The sequence below is a fragment of the Lemur catta genome, chromosome 14 (assembly GCF_020740605.2).
Source record: "Lemur catta isolate mLemCat1 chromosome 14, mLemCat1.pri, whole genome shotgun sequence".
In the NCBI taxonomy this organism is placed as follows: Eukaryota; Metazoa; Chordata; class Mammalia; order Primates; family Lemuridae; genus Lemur; species Lemur catta.
In genome coordinates, this window is record NC_059141.1 from 66,346,764 (window position 1) to 66,360,950 (window position 14,187).

The 14,187-nt window shown below is 40.8% G+C and overlaps 1 protein-coding gene across 1 annotated transcript in view; it reads right to left on the reverse strand.

Annotated features, from left to right (window-relative positions):
• The window catches only part of LOC123650026 (DNA excision repair protein ERCC-6-like), a 47,134-nt gene that overhangs the window by 6,148 nt on the left and 26,799 nt on the right, over positions 1 to 14,187 (reverse strand). The window contains 4 exon segments of the mRNA XM_045568409.1: positions 197 to 366; positions 1,137 to 1,342; positions 6,823 to 7,023; positions 11,031 to 11,159. Coding sequence (XP_045424365.1) covers positions 197 to 366; positions 1,137 to 1,342; positions 6,823 to 7,023; positions 11,031 to 11,159 — 706 coding nt within the window.

The window sequence follows — 14,187 nt, forward strand, 5'->3', positions numbered from 1 at the left end:
CAAGGGGCCGGTAGGAGGCATGTGGCAGGCCAGCAAAGGGTGCGGGTCTGCTAGGGGAGGAAGCAGGTCAGAACACAGTCCCAGTCAGAAAAAGCACTGGGAGATAAGCAGAGAGTGGCTTAGGGGATGGCCTTAGTCACATGGAATCATAAAACCAAGCATGATGCTCTGTGCCAGGAGTGCTCCAAGGACTTACTTTGGGACTGTCCATCGGCTCTGTAAGTGGCGTCTGCAGGAAGAAGGTGGACACGATGAGGTAGACTTCTGGAATGTGAACATGGTGGGCCAGAAAGTCGCTCAAGACGCGGAACCCAGGAAGCCGGCAGGGACTCTGCTCAGGCGGTGGAGGGTGGCTCTTCAGGTTGTCTATTACAGGGGAGGGGCATGAAATCCAGGTGAGAACAGCTGTCAATCAAGGTGGGGACTGGACACGTGAGGGAACACCCTGCCACCCTCTCACATCACAGAAAACACCAGGTAGAAATATACGCCCTCCTCAGATGAGAACAGGAAAGTGCTCAACAATAATTCCTTCCCTGTTCCTGCCATGCTCATTCATTCACTCAAGAACAGGTACTTGATGCCTGCTAGGTAGGAGGCAACAAGGCAACTTTGTACTAGGCAACAAGGACATAGGGTTTCCACAGATGTACAGAATTCTGGACACTTATGAAGCTTACAGTGTAATAGGAGGGTCAGACATTATGCAATTAAATACCCAAATAAATGTATGCTTATGTATTGTGATAAGCACTACAGAGGAAAATGATAGAGGCAGAGAGAATAACAGAAGTGCCACAATTCAGGGAGACCCCTCCCTTCCTGGAGGAAGTGGCATTTGGATCCACATCGGAGGCATTCCAGGAAGAGAAGCAGAATATATAATGTCTAGGAGAGCAGAGCTAAGCAGCCCTTGAGGCGTGGAAGGCGGCCTCCAGTGCCCGGCGTGCAGAGAGGCTGCAAAGGGAGTTAGAGGGCGTTGGGGCTGGTGTGGGTGTGGGCCTTGGAGTCTGGGGTCAAGGGGATCCTACTGCAGGGAGCTGCAGAGGTCCCAAGTGTGTGGGGGGGCCTGCTTGGTCCTCACTCACACCCCAGGACCGGGTGGCGCCCTGCTTCTTGGAGCCAGCAGCGCTCACCCATCACAACGTCCACACCCTTGGTGCTGCATTCCAACCAGGATCCCGCAGACAGGCCGTCTTTAAATCGCCCACGGAGGGAGGGGTTTGCCAGAAAGTGCAGCAGCAGCTTCAGTGCCAGTACAGCGGTGCCTGGATGCAGGTGGCCCTGTAGGAGCAGCAGGAACCAGTCGGGCCCCAGGTGCAGAAACAGCTCTTCCTTTGACCTGGAAGGTCAAAAAATGCAAGCAATTATCTCTCAGTCCCTGAGCAGGTGACATGTCCAGAAAATATGAAATGTACAGCCTCATGAGTTGCCTAGGAAAGGAAAGTTAAGGTCAACATTTGGATAATATTTGGCAAAGTACATATTACATTTCAAAAGAATGGTAAATAAAATGCTGGCAAGCATTTAGATCCATTTGTCTCTTAATGGCTGCAGTGTAAACTGGCCAAAGCCTTTCAAAGCAATTGGAAACTATGTATCAATAGATGTAAAAATGCACATGCCCCTTAAGAGCCCTACTTCAGTACTATTCACATGTACACAGTAGTGTATCCCAAGCCTCCCATCTAATTTAATTACCATCAACATAGTCATATAAAACACAAATGATTATTCACTGCCCTTTTTATAGACACTGATAAAAATTCATCTAAATGGAATAGTCTAATGTTTATGCATTTTTATCAGTTTAGGCAAAAATAAAAAACCCATGATGAACTGTTACTTTCAAAAATGAACTTTAAAATGATGAGTCATTTTAGAGACTTAACTGGAGGGCAGAGGGTAAGTGGCCAACCCAGCCAAGATGATGGGTTTAGCGAAGGATCAGCCTTCTGGGAGGCAGGGGACGGTCCTGGGCAATGAGGGTGTGGCTGGTACCCACTGGGATGAGCTGAGCACTGCACTAGGAGTGAGGAGAAGAGACCATCCTCTCTTCCAGCCCTGCCTCTGATGTTTACCAACTGGATGACTTTGACAGGGCTCGTGCTGTGCTCTGGTCACTTCCCCAGTGAGGACGTAGATGACAAGGATGGTGGGTAATGACGGTCATGGTGATGGTGATGATGATGATAGTGATGGTGATGGTGATGGTGATGATGGTGATGATGGTGATGATGGTGATGATGATGATGATGGTGATGATGGTGGTGATGGTGATGGTGATGACGGTGATGACGGTGATAATGGTGATGGTGGTGATGGTGATGATGATGGTGGTGATGGTCATGGTGATGAAGGTGATGGTGATGAAGGTGATGGGGATGAGAGCAGTTCACTTATAGAGTATTTACAGTACCCCAGGCACCATTCTCAGGGCTATCTATCTATACATTGATTCATTTCATCCTCACCACAGCCATCTACTGAAAGTACCATTTTTGTTTTCATACAGATGAATAGAGAGAGGCTTAAGTAACTGACCCCCAGTCCAGGGGAGGGGACAGGGCTGGGATTCAAACCCAGAAGGTCTAGATCCTGGAGTCCAGCTGTTAAGTGCTGCACTATAATACAACCCCTTCCAAAAAGATGGAGAAGAAAGGTGTTAGAACAGCTCATCTCCAAAGGACCTTTCAGCTATACCACATTTTGATTCTAGGAATGTAAAGCCCTGTAGGCTGGTAAATTTCTAAGCACCATTTGCAAGGCTGATTTACTGAAGGGTAACTCCTCACCTCCACCCTCAAACACACATACACACTAAGGCGTGCACATAACAAGACCAAGGATCTGGGCTGACTTGCTCAGGGCTGCCTCCTAGGAGCCAGGAACAGTGTTGGCACACAGTAGGTGCTCAAGAAATAGATGCTGAATGAGTGACTCCAGGGAGGCAGCAGGGGGGATTTAATGGAATCAGCTTTATGATTACACATTATTTTGAAAGCTAATTGAAGGTAGAGGCTTCCTCCAACTTGGAAAAATAACTAAATCACTAACAGTAAATAGCAGAAGAATTCGGCAAGCCTTTTCCTTGATAGATGTTATTTAGGCTAACCATTTCTCTGAACTGGACAGCCACATGTAGAAGAATGAAACAGGATCCACACCTTTCACCTATCACAAAAATCAACTCACAGTGGATAAGAGATTTAAACCTAAGGCATGAAACTATAAGAATTCTAGGAGAAAATGTTGGAGAAACTCTTATAGACATTGGTCTAGGCAAAGAATTTATGAACAAGACCCCTAAGGCAATCACAGCAACAACAAAAATAAATAAATGGGACCTAATCAAATTAAAAAGCTTCTGCACAGCCAAAGAAACTGTCACAAGAGCAAACAGACAACCTACAGAACGGGAAAAAATTTTCGCGTGCTACACATCCAATAAAGGGCTGATAACTAGAATCTATTTAGAACTCAGGAAAATCAGCAAGAAAAAATCAAACAACCCCATCAAAAAGTGGGCAAAGGACATGAACAGAAACTTTTCAAAAGAAGATAGACTAATGGCCAACAAACATGAAAAAATGCTCAACATCTCTAATCATCAAGGAAATGCAAATCAAAACCACAATGAGGTATCACTTATCTCCAGTAAAAATGGCCTTTATCAAAAAGTCCCAAAACAATAAATGTTGGCATGGATGTGGAGAGATAGGAACACTCATATACTGCTGGTGGGACTGCAAACTAGTACAACCTCTGTGGAAAGCAATATGGAGATACCATAAAGAGATACAAGTAGATCTACCATTTGATCCAGCAATCCCATTACTGGACATGTACCCAAAAGAACAAAAGACATTCTATAAAATAGACCTCTGCACTCAAATGTTTATAGCAGCACAATTCACAATTGCAAAGATGTGGAAACAACCCAAGTGCCCATCGATACATGAGTGGATTAATAAAATGTGCTGTATGTTTACCATGGAGTTCTATTCAGTCACAAAAAACAATAGTGATATAGCACCACTTATATTATCCTGGATAGAGCTGGAACCCATTCTACTAAGTGAAATATCGCAAGAATGGAAAAATAAGCATCACATGCACTCACCATCAAATTGGTTTTAACTGATCAACACTTAAGTACACATATAGTAGTAACGTTCACTGGGGGTCAAGCAGCGGGGGGGGGGATTGGTATATACACACGTAATGGGTGTAATGGGTGCGGTGTGCACCATCTGGAGGATGGACATGCTTGAAGCTCTGACTCAGGTGGGGCAAGGGCAATGTATATAACCTAAACATTTGTACCCCCATAATATGCTGAAATGAAGAAAAAATAAAAAAAATTTAGACTCCATAAGAATGTAAAAATTGATGATTCTTAGAGCCTCAAATATATGTAAGTTAAAAATTAACAGAAATTGACATATACACTATTATAGTGCGTGATTTTTAATGTAGCTTTCTTAAGTGATATGTCAAGCAGATTTTAAAAATTTAATGATAGGGGAAATTTGAATGAAAAAATTGACAGCTTCCATCCAATGGACATAAACAGAACATCGAATCTAACAATCAGAGAATATATATTCTTTCTAAGCATGCATGGGATATTATGAAAACGTACCACATGAAAGGCCATGAAGTCAACCTCAACTAATTTCAAAAGATGCAAACCACACCGTCCACCTTCCCTTGCCATGGTGGAGTGAGAAGTCAATCACAAAAACATGACTAGAAACACTCTGTAGCATTGGAAAAAATTCAAACAACATCCAAGAGTCAACTACAAATTACAAAGGAAATTAGAAAAATATTTAGAATTAAATAATATTGAAAATAAAACTTGTGGATTACAGAGAAATTTATATTCAAAAAGAAAACACGCAAGTTAAGAAAAAGAATACCAGAACAAGCCCAAAGATAGAAGGAAATTATAAGAACAAAAAATAATAAAACAAAAAATTTCAGTAGGAGAAAGAGGGAAAGTCAAAAGTTGGTTCCTAGGACACATAAAAAATAAACCTCGGCCGGGCACGGTGGCTCACCCCTGTAATCCTAGCCCTCTGGGAGGCCGAGGCGGGTGGATTACTCGAGGTCAGGAGTTCGAGACCAGCCTGAGCGAGACCCCGTCTCTACTAAAAATAGAAATAAAAATTATCTGGACAACTAAAAATATATATAGAAAAAATTAGCCGGGCATGGTGGCGCATGCCTGTAGTCCCAGCTACTCGGGAGGCTGAGGCAGTAGGATTGCTTCAGCCCAGGAGTTTGAGGTTGCTGTGAGCTAGGCTGACGCCACGGCACTCACTCTAGCCAGGGCAACAAAGTGAGACTCTGTCTCAAAAAATAAATAAATAAATAAACATAAATAAACCTCTGGCAACACACTGAGGGGAGGCCAGGGAAGACACACGGCTCACTGAGAGGCGTGACAGCCGGGAAGCTCACAGCGGCTGGCGGAGACAAACGTGAAGACGTTACACTGGAAGAGGCTGTATGCCAGTGAGTTGAAACTGACATGAAATGGGAAAATAAGCTTGAAAAATAACTTATCAAGAAAAATTAAAGAATAAATAGAAACTTATTTCCACAAGAATAAATCTTGTAAGAAAACTCTAGGCTCACAGTGTTTTACTGGCAAGTTCTATCACATGGCTGAGTGACAGAAGTAAACAATCTTTACATAAACTCTTCCAGAGCATAGAAGAGGAACACTGTGCAACTCATGCCATGAGGCTGGCACAAATTTGATAGGAAATTAGTCAAGAAAGGAGTATAAAGGCCAAACTCTCTCATAAAAATAGATGCAAAAATCCTTTTTAAAAATTAGCAAATCAAACTCAGCAATAAATATAACATGAACAAGTTGATTTGTGCAGAAATGCAAGATTAGGAAACCAGTCAATTTACCAGAGTAACCTATGAGGCAAAAAAATCCTATGATTACCAGTATAATCACCTCTCACCACCACCACCCCACACCGCAGTCTGGGACATGAGAACACTCTTCGGATAAAACTGCACAGTGTCTTTCAGAAGGATAATCTATTGCAATATTAATTGCTATTCTGTCACTGATCACTTAGAAGAAAGAAAAACACACCAACTATTGCTGTTGCGTTCTTGCATTTCCCCTCCCACTCCGTGGGGCGTGGGATGGGGTGGTTCTTTGTGTTCCCTTGCTTTAGTGGAATTCTGTGTCACAGAAATGAAGTAAAAGGCTGTTTACAAAAGTCTGAGCCCATGGAAGGGTGTGGCAGTGGATGCAGAGGAGCCATTGTCTTGCTAGGGGCAGTGGAAGCAGCAAGAAAGAACAGGAAGAGTCCCGTGATTGGCATGGACACTGTGGTTTGTGCCCTGCAAACTGAAGGACTTCAACCTGGCCTCTGGCAGAGCCCTGGGGCGGAGAGAAGACCTCAGAAGGCAAAGGCTGCCAGCACAGCCAGGGAGGCTGGCCCAGGCACCAGGGCTCCTTGCCGCAGTAAAGATCCCAAAGGAGAAAGTGGGTACCTCAGCGGACTCCCGCCCCGGGTCTCCAGGCATCCTGTGAGCCTCCCTGGTTCCCACATGACTCAACAGCATCCTCCAACCCTGCACTGACTCAGACTGAGTCTTCTGTCAGCTCCCAGGGTAGCAGAGCTTGGAGGCAGCAATAACTTGATTTTAAGAAATGAGTCTTGTGACATTTAGGCACACCCAATCTGTAGCTTAGCCCTCCCAACTACTGCAAAGGATGTTCGGGTAAGAAACAGGAGACAGAGATACACATCGGCAGAAGAAGGCAACAAAGCTCTGCTCTACCTCTCCTCCAGGTCTGGCCACTGCTTGCAGTCACCTTGGGGGTCACTGCCAGCTTCTTCCTTCCAGGTATCCACAACTGGCTCCTGGCTGGCCCTCAGGGACTCCTTCAGGTCCCTGCGCAGGTGGAGGGTGCCGCTGGCCATGCTGTCCAGAAAGCCAAGGATCTGGAGACAGCTCTGCACCCTGGGCGGGAGGGACCTGCTGGAGGAGAAGGCAGCGCTCAGCAAATCAGCAAATGGCCTGGCCTTCGTGTCAGCCCCGGAGTGCAGAGGGGCTCCCTGTTCCTCAGAGGCCCCAAAACAGTCCAGCAGGCACAGGTCCTCGGCCAGCTTCTCAAAGTACCAGTCAGAGAAACACGCCGCATATGTGTTTTACATGAGGATTATATTTATAAGGTCATACATTTTTGATCACCTAGGCATAAAATCACAAATTTTTCTTTACAGAACGTTAACACATTTCTAATTAAACTGATAGAGAGGGTAATTAGGGACTATCTCATTTCTTTTTCAACATTAGAAATAGCTTGGTAAACAAGCATAAACTTATTATCTTTTATTCACTCTCTTTCTGGGAAAAAAATCCCAAATTTTTTTGTATATAAAGCTCCATTAATTTTTCCACAAAAAAGAGGCATTAACATTTATTTTTTCAATCTCAACTGCATCAAAAAAGCAGGAAGCAGACCACCACAATTTACAACTTATACTGTTGAAAAGTCACTTGGTAATCATATCTTTTTATAGGAAAAATTAAATTACATTTTAAAGCCATAAACAAGTGTAAATAATAGGGCTGCTCTCAAAATTAGTACATAAAAGATGATTCTGTCATATTACTAGCAGAAGCAAAAAAGAACAGTTTAAAGACTCAACAGTACAAAAGGTCTTTTCAATATTTGAAAGCAGAAATTGATTCGGGAATTTTACCATCGGTACAAAAAGACCCCAGCTATGAAGATTTTAAATAAAGAATACAGGTCAAAGAGAAAGAATATATCCCCTCCCTCTTCCAACCAAAAGTAGGAATTGGTATCTTCCTTTCTCCATCAATGTCATGTTTAGTCTGTAACCTAAAAATGAAGTTTAAAACGGAACAATGCAAAAAACATTTCTAGGAGGAATGGTGTGAAGATTATACGCCAGGTTAAAAAATCTAAAGCAAAAACCACCAATGAAAGCTGACGGATTTTTTTTTTTCCCCAAAGAGAATACCAAGGCTGAGTTGCCTTGTTACTTCACCTTTAACTCACCTTTAAAAAGGTGGTTTTGTTGTTGTTTTGCTGCCCAAATATTTACTATTTGGTACTTGGTATGTCTATCTAAAATCTCATTTTGGACTAGGGTTCTTGCTGAACTGGTTTTAATTTCCTCTCCATAAATACATCCTAATTAATTTTCCCCCAGTCTTTTGCAAAGCAATTCTAAAAGTCAGACTCTAGCCACAGCCACTACTACTTATAATATATGATCTCAGCTTTTGAAAAAGACATACTCCCAAAAGCTCTGCAAAAAAACTAATGTGTAATCAGTTTCTGGAATCACTAAATTCTGGTCAATTAACCTCCTTTTACTGAGGTACAGAACAACTATGGGACCAATTCCTTCTAGGCAGGGACCAAAAACCTCCCAGTGACCATGTTGGCATTTTACCACTACATCACACCGCCCACTTCCAACATGGGTCCAACAACTTTCTTTGTTTGGGGTGATCCACTTAATTAGAGTGAGGAGAATCTGGAAAGGAGCAATTGAGAAATTCTGAAAGGAATGGTAACCAGTATGGTATCCCAGGAGTTGGGGAGGGAATTGGGACATCTGGATTCGATGTGACCCAGGAGAGGCAGTAACAGTATTCCGGGTGTTTCCTCGTCTACAAATCTCATCTCCACTGGCTTCAAACAGCACATGATTTTGTGTTCACAAGAAGATGATTACCACTACAAAAATGATTTAAAAAAATATTTACTAAGCAGTCCTGTAAGTCATATCTCTACATGGAAATCCTCAAAACTAGGGACAGTGTACAAAGATGGCAAAGAGGGGCTCTTTCTTTCCACCCATAACACATGAAGGCCCTACTCCTTAGGAAAAGTTAAAGATTTGTATAAACTATTGTACAACAATAAGGAAATTATTATATCCTGTTATCCCCAGGAGACTGAAGCATCATAACATGACCACGGATAATTGGTGTACCTTGCATTGTCACACTAACCCAAGACTGCACTCACTAGTGTGGCTGAAAGTAAGGTCAAAAGAATGATGTTTGTCATTTGACTGCTAAATTATACAGACCAATGCATTTGCTGGGCAAACTTTCAAAACCAATTTAAAAGTTAAACATTATCTTGCAGAAAATAGCACTTAAATGGCTAATTGTACCTTCTAACTCCCTTGTGTACAACTATATGCCCTGTTAATTCAATTCCACAGAGTGCAGTAAATGCAGTAAAAAAAGAAAAATATCTCTACAGTTTAAAATTAAATTGGCTGGCTAAAACTTTGTCATAAAAGAAAAATGGAGACTATATCAATTCTATTAATTTTTTTCATACATCCAAAGAAAAGGAACAGAATTTTTATGACATCTATAAAATATTAAAAATCCTGGTTATTGTAGAGATAAAAACAAAATACTTTCCAGGAATATGCAATTAATTAAAAAAACATGTATTTATATTAACTAGTATAGAGTTAACTATCAATACACTGAATCCTATACACTCGTAGTAAGCAAAGTTTGGTTCTATTAACTGTGAGATTTCTTTGCTAGAAAATCTGACATTTATACATAAATGCACACTTGACCCTTGAGGATGTTCGCTGTATCACTTCCCCTACATGCAGAAGTACTGTGCCTCTGCGAAATCAATTTAATCTATAATTGGGTAATCCTTTTGCTAGTTCAACACTGATACTATTTGGCCTATTCCTTGAAAAGCAATCACTTTACAGAAAATGAAAAGAGTTGCCAATAAATGTTGTCTTTATTTACCTTTCCCTAGTTAATTTTCATTTGGGAGAAGCAATAAACAAAGTAGCCACCTCTCTGGGCTATTTTATCTGCAAAAATCACTAGAAATTCTGCTTTTACCTTCTGCATAGTTAGTTCTTCCTCTGCCCAGCTGTAGCAATCCAGCCATGTCACTTCACACCTTTAGGATATGGCTTCCTGTATGTTTAAGAGGTTAAAATAACTACTCTTCACCCCCCAACCTCCCCAGAGAGAGAAAAATTAAAACTATATTTGATATAAGCTCCTTGAGAGGAAATACAAAGAGCACGTTGTTTTTAAGTAGACTTTCTCCACAAGTTTAGGACATGGCTGACAGCTGAATCTATGAAGGAGATTAAACTTAATCATCTCAAAGAAAGAAGTCTACATCCTGCTCCCAATTACAAACTGATGATACAAAAGAGTCCTAGAGAAGCTATTTAATGGTTTAGCTTCATACATGCATCTAAGAAGCCTTGCTAAAGCATCTTGTTAAGTAAATCCCTGGAGGGATGAGACTGAAAATGCTCCTCAGCATCTCCATTCATCACAGGAGACTGGCCAGCCCTTCCAGACTGTAAGCCTGCATCTGTCTACCAGGCAGCATCCGGTCATCTGTAACACTTGGCCACTTTACATATGAAACGTAGGCAGCTTCAAATAGCAACTTAATCCTCAAGGTGTTGCCTGTATCTTCTCTTTTGACATCAGAACGACATCTACATAAAATATTTAGATGTACATTTGGTAGGCTCGAACGTATTATACCCTCAGGTACAACACAAGACACTCAGAAAATAATCTCAAGTTTTTTACTTCCCTATAGAAGTAAAAAAAACACAAACCCTCCCCAATATTAATTTTAATATATTAAATTAATCTGATACAAGTTTGGCACCTTAAAATTACTAAGAACAAAAAATAATTCAACACAGATGGCTTTTAAATGTGTTGCTTTTAGTCTGCTGAAATAGGTCCATACAGATTCATCAGTTCACAAGCATACCCAATGCGCACTTTAGTCAATTTATTATCATCTAATTTTAATGAACAGCATGTGGCTAAAATTTCATTTGACAGTGTCTGTTTTTGCAATAAATTGCTGCTAGTACGTTAAGGGCCTACAGGTAACTACTGTGTAATTCCTAAAACATTAATTTGCACATAATGGCTTGATGACAAATATAAAGAACTGATCACATGGCACATACTTAAAAAGCTTTTTGAACAGAAAGCCTGGCACTTTAAAACCTTCATTGAACTCGGCATCGCTTTCCTCAGAATCATCTTCTAGTTTCAGATGCTTCTCTTTGTCCTGCAGTCTCAATTTATTCCATCTCCTACAATGAAAATAAAAATCATATTTCTGTTATTTTGGGTACAAGACAGATTAAAATATATAGTTCCAGATCATGCACAGGAAACAACAGGCAAATCAGAATGGTCTTTCAGGTTTCTGCTGCCATCATTATCTGAAACACTAATATTCAAAAAAGAAAAACAGTTCTCTCTTCCTTCCTTCCCAATTCATTTCTTGTTTGAATTGTTATAGCTGCTCTAGAAACATTTCTGTAAGGTCTCATTTCATTATCAAAACTACTTGTTCCTCTTCTGGCATACCCTAAGGGAGAAATTTCTCTGCTAGTTCCTAAGATATATGAACTTAGCTCTATAAAAGATTCAGGAAAAATTTCAACATAACTAACGTATCTCCAAAACAATACAGTGTAATAAAAATAGATTTCATTTACTATTACTATTTCTGTGCTCAAGATAGTCATAGCATAAAACAGCATAGTACCTTGGACATAAAGCAACTTTTTGGTCAAAACCACTGTATCAGATTCACATTATTGATTACTCTACTAGGGGAGACATCAACAATATAAAAGTACTGATAGTTATGCCACTAAGAAAAAAATGTGTTCACTGAATAAAGTCTAAGTTATGAATTTAGTAATATGATGCTTTTCAGACATAAAATGAGCGTTTATATTTCAGAAGGGAGTCACCATGTACATTTAACAGAAGAAATGTTGGTCATATAAACATGTAAAAGTCTTAGCAACACATCAAGGTTGTGGGGAAGATGCAGCCCCTAACCATAATGCATTCATACAACTATACAACTATAATGGACCCTAGTGTCATAAGTTTAAAAAAAATATGAAAGTCAACAGCCTCAAATTCTATTCACTTGGAAAATAAAAGGATGACTTTTTTCAGCATGCATACAAGTGACACTCTGAATTTCACAAAATGGCGGAAATGGAATGAGACAATAAAACAGATAAATGCCTTCAAACTAAAAAGCTCATAGCAAGGGAATGAGAGCAGCAACATATATAAAAAGGCATTTATCTGTCACTGACTATGCAAGAATAACAGAGAATGTCCGAGGGAAGGCAAGAGAGAAAATGAAGATAATACTGCACACCCTGCCTGGTTAGAGGCATGGTATATTTTCTAGCATCCACTGAAAAACCAGCAGAGGCCTAGCGCCAGAGCGACAGGCAACCTCCTCCAGGTAGCTGCTGGCGGATCATAAAGCACATCCTCTGATAAATTCTTGCCTTGCTGAAAATTTCAGCTCTTCAAAGTAACAAAAGGAAGGAGTAGCTGAAATTTATTTGTGATCAATAAGAAAGCACTAGTTGGTGATTTGAAACTGCACTGCAGCATAGTAAGAGAATGTATCAATAAGATCAATGAAGCCCTGTTGGTAATTTCCAGAGAAGAACAGCAAATGGAAGAGGCAATACATGGCCAAGTCTAAGGAAATGGATATCATCTAACCATAAGGTTTAATATGTGATACTCTTTTTATATAAAAATTTAATGTCCTTTTTTGAGCTTAACTTCTAAAGGCAATCTCTTCTATTAGTATTTTTCTCCCTTAAAAATTATATCCACACAACTGACCAAATGAAGTATCTCTAGGTGGCTTCTGGGTTTCATGTGATTTACAAGTTCTGTTAAGTGCAGTGTTGTACAGCAATGGCAATTTTGCCCCCACACCGCCCCCCCCCCCAAGGTAACTTGACAATGCCTGGAGACATTCTTGGTTGTTACAACTGCGACTGAGTCTGGGGACAAACTACTACCAGCATCCTGCAGGTGGAGTCCAAGGATGCTGCCAAATATCCTACAACACACAGGTTGGCCCCTTCCCCCAAAGTAAAAAGCTATCTAGTCTCGAATGTCAATAGTGCTGAAGCTGAGAAACCCTGGCATCCAGGTATTCCTTACTATCAGAACTTAGAAACTGAAAAGATGCATACACATCCTCCTGATGCACATATCTGTTTTTTTTTTTTTTTTTTGAGACAGAGTCTCGCTTCGTTGCCCAGGCTAGAGTGCCATGGCGTCAAGCTCACAGCAACTTCAGACTCCTGGACTCAAGTGATCCTCCTGCCTCAGCCTCCCGAGTAGCTGGGACTACAGGCATGCGCCACCATGCCCGGCTAATTTTTTTCTACATATATTTAGCTGTCCAGATCATTTCTTTCTATTTTTAGTAGAGACGAGGTCTCGCTCTTGCTCAGGCTGGTCTCGAACTCCTGACCTCGAGCGATCCTCCCGCCTCGGCCTCTGAGAGTGCTAGGATTTGATGCACACATCTGAACTCTTGCTACTCACTATGAAACTTAGCAATCAAGCAGTTTCAGGTAAGATATTCCTCAGTATCCAAATCCTACCCTCTGAACCCAGAACCAAACATCTGCATAAAAAAGGATATTTGAATTTAGCCAATTTGTTGACAATGTGAAACTTGGAAAAATCATGAAAACTGTCATAGCCACTTGAAAACACTTCATTTTTGCAATTTCTCAAAGGTAATTTTACAAGAAGAAAAATAAAAACACCAGAAAATATGCACTTTAAAAGTTTGGCACAACAAGATCATTAAATATTTTACATACAGTAGTAACAGATATTAAACTTCATTGATAGACAATGGCTATTTCCTTAGGCTTAGCCAGCAAATCTTTGTGGCTGTTAAATTTCCCACCACATCAAACTGCATAGACAGGGTTTCAGCTTCCTCCTCCTCGCCCCCTCCTAAAATATACAGGCATCATGTCACCACAGAACTCAGCACCTAGGAAACCACATAAGCCACTACAGAAATGATTGCATTCCAGCGCCTTCCGCTTCATAAAGAAAGATGAAAAGGGCTAAACATTTATTCAGTTTGGCTAAAGGATGACTAAAGGTGGTGGGGAAAAATCATTATTGCTACAAGTATTTGTATCATTGTGAAGACAAATTGCCCCAGTAGAATCATATACACATAATAAAGACAGAAAACACCAGGGTTATAAAACCACATGCATATGTGGCTCTGGCTAAGAGATTCTTCTGTTA